Source organism: Gopherus evgoodei, chromosome 3 (assembly GCF_007399415.2).
Source record: "Gopherus evgoodei ecotype Sinaloan lineage chromosome 3, rGopEvg1_v1.p, whole genome shotgun sequence".
Lineage (NCBI taxonomy): Eukaryota > Metazoa > Chordata > Testudines > Testudinidae > Gopherus > Gopherus evgoodei.
The window spans coordinates 159,092,186-159,105,928 of record NC_044324.1 but is presented as its reverse complement, the minus strand read 5'-3'; the positions used below and the strand labels follow the sequence as shown (position 1 = coordinate 159,105,928).

Genomic DNA, 13,743 nt, shown 5'->3' with positions numbered 1-13,743 from the left:
TGCGCCTCCCAAAATGCGGACTAGTGCCTCCAAAGCATGATTGTACCCATAAGTAAAATAGATTTTGACATTCACCATGCTCTACATATTATCACACACTTAGGACTGTCAAACACACACTCACTGAGACAGGTCACACAAGTTAAAATGGTCTCCTGCTTATTGCCCTCAACTCCTAGTGACTTCAGTGAGACCTTTCATGAGCACTAAATTCACACACAAAAAACTATTTTTAAAAAATTCCATTCATCTTTGACTATCTGAAAGGTTCACTGGAGCCTGCTTTTGGTGAATATTGCTTTATATATATAAATTACATTTTTGAGTAGTTTTGGCATGTACAGAAGAGGATTTCTACATTATACATAGCACCTTGCAGGAACAGGCTCTACATTTGAAAATGTTTCACACAGTGATTACTTCAGATTATTGAAAAAGTTCTTTCATACCAGAGCATTTTGTCTGTTGATCATTCAGCTTGTACCCATCATAGCAGATGCAGGTGTATCCCACGGGCAAATTAACGCAGTGTCCTGCTCCACAGATATCAGGGTTCACTGTGCACTCATTGATTTCTATACATACACACACACACAAAGAAAAAACTTATTACAAATTATCTTAAATATTTCAGTAAATGGGTGATATTCAGTTATTCCAGCTAAAAGGAGAGAAACCCTGAAATCAATTGTGACCACACCAATTGGTTCAATTTATCCTGAGTGACTAACAGACCTGTGGTCAGATGACTCTTCTCCCGCCCCTTCCTACCCTCTCCCCCACACACAGAAGTCAAGTGGGTGCATATGCAGATCAAAAGTGAAAGAGTAAAATGAAAATAATCATAGATGTTAAACTGTTAGCTGTAGCAGATTACAGAATTATTTTCAAAGTCTGTAGTTATTAGCAATATCACAGTAGGTTGTCTATGAAAACACACATTTCCTAATTAGGTGAAACATAGATTTGGCTATTTTATTATAAGCAGTATGACAACTCGGTTAAATATGAGGATTTTTTTTTTGTAGACAGCTCACAATATCAACCTCAGTTTAAATGTCAAAACTTTCTGTCTAAGGCTAGGTCTACACTAGGGGGGGAAGGGGGTCGACCTAAGATATGCAACTTCAGCTACGCGAATAGCATAGCTGAAGTCGGTGTATCTTAGGTCGATTTACCTGGCCTTGAGGACAGTGGCAAGTCGACTGTTGCCACTCCCCCATCAACTCCACTTCCACCTCTCGCCACGGTGGAGTTCCGAAGTCAACAGCAGAGCAGTTGGGGATCGATTTTTATTGCATCTACACTAGATGCGATAAATCAATCCCCGATAAATTGATCACTGCCCGCTGATCCGGTGGGAAGTGTAAACGTACTCTTAGAACGTAGTTTCATTAGTTTTGTCCTTAAACTTCATTTAATGCCTCTTTATCAACCTTGCCAGTCTAGGACTCAGGATTTTTGCTGTTAAAATGGTGTTCAAATGGAACCTTTCAAGTCATAAAGAGGAGGTAAGAAAGCTTTGAAAAAACTATTGAAAAGGATTGAGCACTAATGTGTTACATGAAAGAATGTTACCTATGGACGATATATTTTCTGGATAAAGAGCATGGATTGTGTATGACGATTATTAAAATCCCTCATTAAAGATCAAATTCCTTTGGGGTGAAATGATAAAAAGACACGTGAAATGCTACTCTGAGACATGGACCTGGCACTGGAAAAGGCAATATTTGTATGCCAAGCAGTATAACAAAGAGGAATGGAAATAATGGCTGTAGAGAGTGACACAAAACTCAAATGAAGGCAAAATGTTATTCATAAATCCATCAAAGAAAGAAGCTGTAAAATCAAATGAATGGCTAAAAAATATGCACAAGAGGTTACACGTGAGGAACAAATTCCACTTCTGAGTGAACGTGAACTGTCACTGAGGAGAAAAAGGGAAATGGTAAAACAAGAGTTTGTGACACATTGCACACTGAGGAAAGTGACCAGATTTGAGCTTACACACACATGAGATGCTAGGTCTAACCAATAGGGGTATGTCATGAAGAGTCTGAATGACAAGTCTGCTAACAAACCTCAACCAGATGTGAACAATCTATTTGTGGCATATGAAGACAGGTTCACAGGAAAAGGGTGTCTCCCAGTTAATTTACAAGATGCAATTATGGAAAGAGACAAAGCTTGTTATATACGCCACCCTAAATGCTCCACAAGCCTAGAAAGAGAGACCAGGGAGAGCTGGAAAACATGACAGCAATATGATTATTGTGAAGAGCTGACAGACTGGGTTCAGTCCTTGGCAACAGCAGAGACAAAAGGAGTTGAAAAAGACAATTTAGAAAGTATATTTCCTCTTGCCCACAAGGTATGAAATGTTTGCTGACATGGCAGGAGCCAAATTTTTCAGCAAATTAGATACATCACAAGGGTTTGGCAGATTCCCATGGACACACAAATCTCCAAGACTTGTATTTTCGGTAACCATTTGGCAGATAATGTTTCCTGAGATTGCCTTTTGGAACATGTTTTGCACTGGAAGTGTTTAACCTCATAACAACCTGTCCTAGATACTAGAAGGTCTTGCAGGAGAACATCAGGAACAATTGTGGAGAGTACTGAAAATTGCAAGAAAAACCAACGTTAAGTGGAATAAGGCAAACTGTCAATTTCAAACAACTTAAATCACCTGCTTAGATAGGAAACTGGTCACAAAGGGAACAATATTTACCGAGTCTAATATTTAAATGATACTGACTGTGCAGAGACACAAAGATAAAAAAGGAATTCAGAGATTGCAAGGCATGCTGAAGTAGATCAGTAAGTTCATACCCACCTACAAAGTTTAAATAACTTATCTAAGAAAATAACTCACAAAGACTGAGGATGGGCATGAATGCCAGATCATGAAAGCACACTCAGATCTGGAGCATACAGAAACATCAACACCAGTGTTTCAATTTATCTGACCCAGTGAAAGAGATAAAATTATCTACAAAAATGCTTCAAAAGAAAGGCTGTGGGGAGTATTGTTACAGACAGATGGAACTGAACGGTTGCTTGTCATGTGTGCCATAAGAGCTATGAGAGCTGTAGAGAAAATGTTCGTGCAAATTAAAAAAAGCGATGTTAGGCCATGAATATGTTTCATGATTTCTCTCTACTGATGGAGCTTCTGTGTTGAAACTGACTATAAAAAAATGATTACACTTCACAAGAAAGTACAGCCTCAAGGATACAGGGATTACTTAAGTCCAAAAGTATGATATGAGCCTTCTAGTCACCTCTGATATCACCTACTGATTGCAGACACTCTGTCACCAGAAATATGGGATGAGCTGGAAAAGAAACACTGCAAGCAGTAATACAAAGTATAAGGGACAAGTGGAGAAATCAAGTCCTACCTATTCCAAATATCAAAATGAACTTTTAGTGATTTCAGGAATTTTCATAAAAGGTCCCTTTTAAATTGTTAGTTAAATTAATAAATTATCCTGCCTCAGTCATTCAAATATTAAATCAGCCCTCAAGACTGAAGTTGATCGGAGTTTTACTTGTATAGAGAAGAAAGAAAATGTAATTCCTTATTGATAACACGGCGGAGGAAGTGAGAGGATCTGGATATGACCTGTATGTGTGGAGAAAGTGAGAATATGAAAGGATGGCTCCCAGGTTACAGTCCTGAGAACAGGGATGATGACGGTGGCAGAGAAAAAACAGAGCAGTAAGGGTGTGAGAGAAAAGAAATTCAGATTTGACAGCATTATGTTTAAATTGAGGGAGACACATCCAGGAGATGCAAGAGGCAGGATGGAATAGAGGACTGAATGAGCCAGGAGTGGACAGGTAAATTTATTAGTTAGCATTGAGATATTAGTTGAAGCCATGCAAATGGATGAAATTAACCAAAGAAAATGTGTTAAAAAAAAAAAGTGAAGGACTAGGAATAGATCCATGAAGAATCTACACTGAAGTGGGAGTGAGAAAGAGGCAGGCATGCCAAAAGAGATGCCAGAATGGCAGATGGAGAAGCCAGAGAGGACAAGCAAAGTGGACAGATTGACAGATGGTGTCAAAAACATAGAGACGTCCAAGAGGATGAGGCTGGGAATTGCGCACCTTCAGATTTGACCAGGAAGAGCCTGTTGGACACCTTGCGAGAACAGTTTCGGCGGAGTGAAGCAGATGGAAGCAAGACTAGTGAGGAACTGGGCTAGAGCTGGAAAAATAACTATGGTAATTTATATCCACAAGCATGATTCTTTTTGCTTTAGGACTAGCAGAATAATTTTGGAAATATCAGCATGGAAGTAATCTTCAGTTTTGACCCAGGGGTGAAATGTGGACCCTGCTGAAGTCAACGGGGGTTTTGCCCCAAGTATCTGAAATTGTCTGTGATGCTTTCCATTCAGCTGCTATGTCCTGACATAAGCACCAGAGTAGATAGCGATGTATAGGGTCATTCTTGCTGTCCACTTCTTTAATCCTGCACTACTGAAACCAAAGGAACTTTTACCTTTGATTTCAATGAGGGGAAGATTAGATCACGTGTGATATTCACCGAGACGTTCATCACATTTGGAGTTACGGGGTAGCAGTCTCTGCCCTGCTATCTTTTTCCTCTTTGCATTACATTACTAAACATCAAGGATTGTGAATTAAATCTACAGTAGAATTCAATGTAGATTCTCAAGCTTCTTTTCAGTGTCCTCAGTTTGCTCACCGTCTTCCAATGTCTTCTCACCTTCATAAAGTTATCCAAGGTCAGTTATCTCTCTGCAGTCTTAAAGTGCAAAGAATTCTCACAGGCTTTCTTCATCCCATTCTTATCTTTGCCTTCTGACAGCTTTCAATTTCCGTGTCCTCCTCTATTGCTGTGGTTTCTAAAGGTGGAATTATTCGTATTTGCACCCACCCTTTATTTTCTGGGCATAAAAATGAGGAAGCAAATTGTACCTGCAACCAGGGGAGCCCAAATCCTAGCTCTGCTGAAAACATACTCCTTAGTGTGCTATTTTGCCCTCCTATGTTGTACCTCCCAGTTAAGTATTCCCTGTGCTCTATTGTTACAGTCTATTTGCTATCCCAATACAACGGTAGTGTGGTACTAGTTAGATGTTATTGTCAGGAATGTGTTCACAGTCACATCTTACCCTGTTCTTACATTAAAAGGCAAGTACCATACCTGTAACTTGAGTAGGTGCAATTACTTGACTTGCACTTGAAGTAGAAGCTTCAGGGGCAACTTCAACAGGCAGAGGAGGGGAGGTTTTTTCAATCACTGCTGTTTGACATAGAATGGGAAACAATCATATTTAAGATATATTTCAACACATAACACACAGCATTGAACTAATCTGATAGTATGAAGGCTTTTTGTAATTTATCTTTCTTTGATTTTAAATAAGAAAAACAGTTTGAAGATTTTATCATTACACCACTTGTGAAAAAAAGCCTTTGTACTAAAGAATGTCTAGTGGCCACATTTTTCGCACCTAAATTTAGATTTAGGCACCTCAATGAGAGTGCCCATTATCAAAGATGGATTGCACCCATAGCACAACGGACTTCAAACTTTGTGTTCTCATATTCAAGGTCATCCACCATTTCACCTCAGCCTACAATATCTGTCTCTGACTCTTAACACTTTGCCTACCCTTTGCTCCTCCAATGATGCCAACTGCAACCCGTTCCACTCCTGTTTCCTCCTCCTCCTCCTGGCTCTATGACTTTTAACATTCTGCCTCCTGTTCACTGAATATTCTCACCAAACCTGTTAGCCAAGCCACTTACATCTTCTAATAAATATCCCTTCAAAAAATCCACGTCTTCCATGTTGCCACAAGTAGTGCACCAATTCACCATTAAGAACAATAGTAACTTGGATGAAACCAAAATGTGCACACTCAGTAACAGTCATCATGTGGTCTAATTGTCAACCTTCTCATTTTCGCATCTTTGGATGATTACTCTCAAATGTTGTATCCAGTTTGAAGTTAGAGTGTAATTTCTTTAGGGCAGAGACAATGTTTCTGTTTTCATTCTCTAAAGCACTTAGCACATTTTTAATAATAATGGTACAAAGTTTAGTTGTTGTTTTGTATTATGATTCCCTTTATAATTTTTCTATGTAAAGAATTTCACTCCTTACAGTATAATCTTTCCATTATACTCCCCTCATGTCACTCCTATTGACTTCAATGGGAGCTCTGTGTGCAGAGCACTGCAGAACTGGACTCAGAGGGACCAGTTCTGCACGCACTTATACAAATAGTCCAACTGACTTTAATGGGGCCGTTCTTGTAAGGATCACTTGCAGGAGTAAAATTATTGCAGGGTCAGGCGCTAAATCTGTGAATCCAGAGTTTCAAATTAGCAATTAGATTCTGAAACAGAAAGCAACGTACAGCAAAATGTAGTATTCCATTCTTTGATTCACAAGTACTGTCTTCCGCTAAAAGAGGAATCAAAAAGAGCTACCTGGAAATTTTGGATGCAGGTTAATTGTTGAAATCCCAGGAGAAAGCTGAGGTTGACCAGGCTCGAGCACAGGTTTTTCTTGATCATCAAGTGAAACTAATTCCTAAAAAAAAAATTAAAAATTTACAATTTGAAGATATGATTTTAATGCAGTTTTCTGAGTTGTGTGGGGAACTACTGTCTGGAAAAACAGTTGCTGTTTTTCCATACCTATTACATGTTAACAGCAAACTAAGTATTACTAATTAAAATATGAAATAATAATGGTGGCATACCATGCAATACTGCCATTATCTGAAGTGGTTACTCATAAGGGTTCTAGTTGCACATTGGTGTTGCCACTCATGAGCAGCTCCATCTCTCACTTCATAACAGTTCAAAAATATATTTAATTGCAGCTTAGAGTGCAATTTTATATTTTATAAATATATCTATATCACAGATATAGGACATACTCATGAGCATCTCTGTAGGCCTTTGGCTGACAGAGAACTTATTACAATGGTCATTGTATCTGACTTTTTATTTTCATAAATTAGAGATGCTTGCATCGCTATGGAGGAGTGAAATGAAGCATAGCTATTGTTATCCCTAACAAATCAAAGCAGAAAAGCAGCTCATGTCAAGTTGCTGGTCCACTACAACCCCTAAATCCTTTTCAGAGTTACCACTTTTCATGATACAGTCCTCCATTCTATAGGGATGGCCTGTGTTCCTTGTCCCTAGATGTACCACCTTTCATTTGGCTATATTAAAACACATTGTATTTGAATGGCCTCAGCCTACCAAGCAATCTAGATCAGTCTGTGACTTCCCTATTTAACCTCATCATGGAAATTTTTGTTAGAGGTACTCTTGCATGCTATTCATCTAGGCCTCAATTCAAGGAAGCACCCCCATTCAGGATAGCACTTAAGCACATGCTTAAAGCCCATTAAGCACATGTTTAAGTGAGTTGCTGAATACAGATGGAGTGATGAATCAGAGCCCTAACCTTTATGAACATATGATGAATCACAGTGTTAGCCCTAAGTGACTATGACTGATGCTTTTTCATTGCCACTGGGAAATTTCAGCGGAAAATTAAACAATGTGTGTACTACCAATGAGTCTGAATTGCCACAGCCTCAAACAGTAACGATTATACTCTCATATATAGTACATTTCTCAGAACTGGATGCAAATCTCATGGATCCTTTATTGTATTGTAGTTATTTGTGAAAGTATATAATATAGAATTCATGCTTTACCTGATCAGGGGCTGCAGTTGCCACTAAAACCAGAAAGAAAAGAAAAGGAAAGGAATTAACTAGTTTGAATAGAAAGAATATATGTCAAAAACATGAGTCATTTTAATGTGTTTTGAAATTATTTGTGCATTCCAGGCCTTAGTACCATTTTAAAACAATTAACCAAGAAATTATCATCAGATTCAATTTCCGCTTGGCTGTCTCATAAAGATTATGGACTTGATTCTGATCTCACACTGGTACAGATGAGAAGTAACTTTGCAAAAGTCAGTGGACTTACTCTGATATAAAACAAGGTCAGAATCACGCTCTGCACACAGCCTGCCATCTTATCCCCTAATTTTCAGCTCCATAAGCTAGTTCTTACATAATTTTCCTAGAACTTGTCAGAGCCGCTGGGAAACACAGTGATGCCTGCAAAACTATGGTATTGTATTTTAAAGCATTTGTTTTTATGTAGTAGTTTTGTTATTGCTGTTGATGTTGTAAGCCTTGTGTATATTCTTGTGAATTAAGGGGAAAAAGGGAGAGTGAAAGAACCAAATTAACCACATCAAAAACATGTGCAATTCCTGAATTTGGCTCAAGAAATACTTGGGATAAACATTATGGGCCAGATCCTTAACTGGAGTAAATCAATATAAAGTAATGAAATTCAACAAAGCTCCATAGATTTACCCTATCTGACGAGCTGACTCTGTAACTCAGACGACGACTGCAAAAATGTTTTTTTTTATATTATTGTACAGTACTGCTATTGTAATCAGACAGTGTGTGAGAGGACTAAGCATGTATATTATAGTTAGAGCCCTACTAAATTCATAGTTAATTTTGGTCAATTTCACATTCAAAGATTTTAAAAATTGTAAATTTCACGATTTCAGATATTTAAATCTGAAATTTCACAGTGTTGTACCTGTAGGGGTCCTGACCCAACTCTGAAGGCAGCAGTGCAGAAGAGTGGCATGGTATGATATTGCCACCCTTACTTCTCTGCTGCTGCTGGTGGGGCGCTGCCTTCAGAGCTGGGTGCCTGGCCGGCAGCCGCCGCTCTCTGGCCACCCAGCTCTGAAAACAGCACAGAAATAGGGGTGGCAATACCGTGACCCCCATATGATAACTTTGCGATCCCCCCACAACCTTCTTTTGAGTCAAAACCCCCATTGTGAGAAATGCTAATCTCCCCCCCCCCCCAAGGAATTTGTATAGTATAAGGTGAAACCAGACTTCATGACAGATTTCATGGTGGTGACCAGATTTCACAGTCCGTGATGCGTTTTTCATGGCCACGAATTTGGTAGGGCCCTATTTATGGTATTTGGTTTCAGTGAAATTTAGGGTTTGTCTACACTTAAAATGCTACAGCAACACAGCTTTGGTGCTTCAGTGTAGACACTACCTATGCCAATGGAAGGAATACTCCCACTGGTGTACATAATCCACCAATTCTTTTATCAGCCTAGCCCAGTCTACACAGGGACTTAGATAGGCTTAAGAACGCCATTCAGGGGTGTGAATTTTTCACACTCTTTACTGAAGTAGTTAAACTGGCCTAACTTTCTAGTGTAGACCCGGTCTTAGTAATGAATTTGGCAGAAACCTGGCATATAAATTATTGTTTTGTAATACATTTTTGTTTTGGTATTAATCTGCTCAGTTATGCAGTATTTAAGCTGTAAAGTAGCAAAATATAAAACAAATAGAAATAACTTTCTTGCCAAGTTTGTCCTCAAAAGTTCCATATTAAAAAAAAAATCTTTATTTTACAAACAAAAATTTGTTGGTAGTTAGTTACTCCCTAAATGTTGTCAACTGCTTCATAATCTTTCAAAAATGAGTATGTTAACATTAAATATTTAAGCTTGAAAATGTAATGCATCTTAGGTATTTTTATATTATCCTAACTGCTGATAGACAGACCTGAGTCTTTTAAATCCTTAAAGAGGGCTACTGTCAATCCTATGTAAGTCTCAAAGACTATCTTGAATGCAAATCCAATGCAGACTCTCTAAAGGATGCCATCTGCTAACAGTTTAATTCTTTTAAAATATGGTTTGGATCCTCAAAGATGTTGGGTCAGATTCCTGGCTCCTGTTCCAGTCAGAAAACTGGCCCAGCATTCGTGGAGCCACTGTTTCTATTCCCTCTCCTTTGAGGATTCATCCCAATTATGGCCAAGGAGCACACAATATATTCTCAAGAGGTGCATGACTTATTCTGGGCTGACTGTAGGCCAGGCTGGTCCCCACCATAACTCTAGTATGGCAATGTGGGAATCACAGAGAAGTCCTTGCTCTGCCCTCAACACTGGCAGACAGGAGGAAGGGTGGAATAGCAACCTCTATCCCAGATCTACGCCACTGGAGGAGTCCCCTATGCTGAGATGATTTTTCTGTTGCAGGCTATGCTGACTTTAGATTCAGTGTGCACCTGTGATGTAGCATAAGTGCTACGCTAAAGGCTCCCCAGCCTGGTGAGTATACCCATTACAGAGCTGATGAGCCCTGCAGGCTCCTGGCCTGTAATTTACCCACCCTTAAGTAAGGAAATTGTCATTAACTGAGCCTGAAAGTCTCTTGATATGGACCTGTTCGGTCTGTGAAAATTAAACGTACTTAAACTGGAGATATTCAACTTGAGGAGCTTGCAATCTCTGCTGGCTTTACCACAGGAGTAAGGCATCCTTAGCAGAGGTGTTCTTAATAGAGTTGATCAAAGTTTAATTGAAAATGTAATTTTTCCACCAAAAAAAGGCTTTTTTGTCAAAATGAAAATTTCCATGGAAAATATCCGGTATTGACTAAACAAAACAAAAATTGGGAGGAGGGGATGTCACCAAAAAATCAAAACATGATTCCCCCCCCCATTTCTAGCAACCAAAAATGAAGCACTTTTGGCCCAATGCTAGTTTTCAGTAGAAATGTTACGGTTTTCCATTGCTGTAAACTGATTTCTTCCCCAGGTTTTGTGGGGGTTTTTTTCATGGGAACAAAAACTATTTCCTCACCAGCTCCAGTTCCTAAGCACTGCAGGTAAACTGAGCATAGAAACTAAGAATATTTTGCATTTCAGATGTCAAAGGTTGTATTAAATGTATAAAAAGGATAAAAATTCTAACACGCAGGTTCATCATTACTGACTTCAAGTGAGCATGGTGTTTTTTTAATATGTGTAAATTTTAAAACTAGTGAGTCAATTTTCTTCAAACTTTCCTGACCTTTCACATCTCCCTGAGTTCTATAAAATTTAGAATTTCTAGCTTCAGTTGTTTTGGTTTATCCTTGCACAAAATTTCTGGCGGGAAAAGTGTAAATTTCATTTTTGGTCTGAGACTAAGCATGGAAAATTTCAGCTCAAAAGGAACTGTGTAAGAAAGGTACGAGCAACTGAAAAGGCAGAATTAGAACAGAGAGAATCCCTTGAGTTCTTTAAAATACCAAGTAGTCTTTATCTTCCTTTCAGGGCCTAAACAGGATGACAATTCCTCTTCAAAGATTGAAAAGTCTGAAGTCTCTCCCTCTACTAATGTAACTCGTATTGTAGTATATGGAACTCACTTACTTGAAAAGTATCATTTTTTCTACCTTCCTGATGCAGAAATATCCCTCAGTTTTCCAAAATGAAGGCTGCCAAGTTCAAGGTAGGATTTTCCAATGCAAAACAAATTGACTATTTATGTTTGTTTGTTTTTCAATTAAAATGTTAGGGGTTTTTGTTTGGTTTTTTTGCTTTTGTTTGTTTTTTTAAAAAAAGGAACACCAGGGAATTGATCCTCAGAAGTAGTAAATCTATGGTGACTGCATTTCCCATGAAGTTCTGCAAAATTTACTCAGACACTTCCAACTGTTGCCTCTGTGAACCAGTTGCATAATTACTTCTTGAAAATAACATATAAAAAGGACTCAAAACCATCACAACACTCCTCACAATCAGATTTTTACCTGCCTATATTCTGTTCACCAATAGCGTGTTGGCAATGCATTTATTTTTGCACATGCTGCAGGCTGTCTGTATTTCTTTGCTTCTGCATTCAAATTAAGCATGTTAAGAACAGGCCATTTTAAAGCTGCTAATGGTATTTAGAGGAGCTTGCAGAAACCCATGCAAAGACTGAGAAAAAAAACTTACAGAAAGAGGCCTCATTGTAAGAAATAAGACACTAATGAGACTTTTCATATTTTAGAAATGCCTAATATTGTTACCGGAATCCTAATAATAGAACAAACATTTTCTGTTTCTATTACTCACAAAAATTAGGCTGAACTGTGGTTTTCTCTCTGTGCAGAGTTTTCAGTGTACAAGGGGAGCTACTGTATAACAATGGCTGAGAACTACAGTCTGTAGCATAATTCATTTGGTAACATGGAGCTCTTCATTATTAAAAAACCCTCAAATTCTATACGAACACTGTATAAAAAGGATGTAAAACAGAAGTACATGCACAGAAACATAGCTATCTACTAAACTACAATTCAAGATCCTTTTCCACTCTCACCTTCTTGCACAGCCACCTCAGGCTCACTTTTCTGTGAGAAGGTCAGTGCCTCCACTGGCTCTTCCTTTGCTGGGAGAGGTGGAGGAGAAGTACCTTTAGCAACAGGCTGAGTAATCTGGGTCTTGCCAATGACAGGTGGCTGTACTCTAACTGCAGGGTGATGATATAGCTTGTTTCTATGAGAGCCAGAAACCGTATAACCCATTCCACCAGGGCAGATTTCCTTAAAAGCAGCTAGATTTGGGATGGGAAAATATTCCTTTTAAGAGTCTAAAAGTGCAATATTTTGACACAACGGAAAATATAACGAACAAAAATCAACTCTGCTAATATATGTACATTTTAATAACAAAATATGCTATAGTTAAGAACAAACATTATTGCATGCTAATGTTGAATACCTCTGAAAAATTACTTTACGACTTAATTCATTCCTCTATAAAAGGCTTTTCCTCCAGTTTATTATTTTTTTCTTCAGCTGTGTTAAATATGCTTCTTCATCTGAACCACTTTTAATTAATCTAATTCAAATAGTATGTTATTTCTGAGGTGACTTTTCATCTGAAACTTGTCATTGTTTATAGAGCATAAGTAACTAGGATTTATTATTTTTATAGTTTCCTTTTTGAAGTTGCCAAAGAATAAAAAGTAGCTTCTCACTATCACTGAACCAGAAACAACAAGCTGAAAAATCTTGATTTATAACATTTATTTAAGTGATATGAATCAACTATACTAGAAACCTGACATAGTCCTTGAACTAGAGCCCACTGAACTCAACATGACTGAGTCTTTCCATAGACGTCAGTTGGCTTTGGATAATGCCCATAATGAATGTTAAAATTCTAGTGAAACAATGATATACTCCATAGGTCCTAACATGGAGTTACCTGGTTTATAAATCAGTCTCTCAGAATAAGTGAAATTGAATGAAATTTAACCCTGGAAAAGATTATTTCAGTGAAATACTAAGATCTCCTACAATTTGAAAAGTTCTGCTGGATACTACCTAATTGCTGGGGAGGAGACTACTGAAAAAAGAGTGTTACCAGCAAAAGCATATTTTAGACTGGGGTTTTTAAGAGAGTTGTGTAGCAATCTGACTTTTAAAACAGTGTTATTAGAAAAGTAAACATTTAAAAAATAGGCAGTGGCTATAATTTACATGAAACATCTCATTCAAAAATTATTTTGTCATATATTAATCTTTAAATGAAAGATAAAAAATGTTTCAGTAACTCAAATAAGATATTAATAAATGATTTAAAGGAAACCTGTGGTGTGTCTTTCAGAAATCTACAACAACATAATGTTACCTATTTTTTCTTAAAAATAAAATTAAACTAATATCAAAATATCTCCAAAAGTAAGGGTTCCAAAAAGGTCCCCAAATATATAGTACCTGTTTCATCCTACAATATTATCTTCAAATTAAATATACAGTGGTGATCTTGCCCCACTGAAATTTAAAATGTATACTGAATCCATTGTTCTGATTCACGCAGAAATAAC

The 13,743-nt window shown here is 37.8% G+C and overlaps 1 protein-coding gene across 7 annotated transcripts in view; it reads right to left on the bottom strand.

The window, feature by feature from the left end:
* LTBP1 (latent transforming growth factor beta binding protein 1) overlaps positions 1 to 13,743 on the bottom strand; it is a 364,113-nt gene that overhangs the window by 126,131 nt on the left and 224,239 nt on the right. For 2 of the 7 annotated variants that reach the window (XM_030557132.1, XM_030557134.1), the window contains exons 12-16: positions 12,232 to 12,465; positions 7,737 to 7,759; positions 6,487 to 6,589; positions 5,192 to 5,290; positions 450 to 575 (exon numbers count right to left, since the gene is read on the bottom strand). In XM_030557132.1, the coding sequence (XP_030412992.1) occupies positions 450 to 575; positions 5,192 to 5,290; positions 6,487 to 6,589; positions 7,737 to 7,759; positions 12,232 to 12,465 (585 nt within the window). The remainder of the gene's footprint in view (positions 1 to 449; positions 576 to 5,191; positions 5,291 to 6,486; positions 6,590 to 7,736; positions 7,760 to 12,231; positions 12,466 to 13,743) is intronic. The other 5 variants (XM_030557135.1, XM_030557138.1, XM_030557136.1 and 2 more) reach the window with 3 other exon arrangements.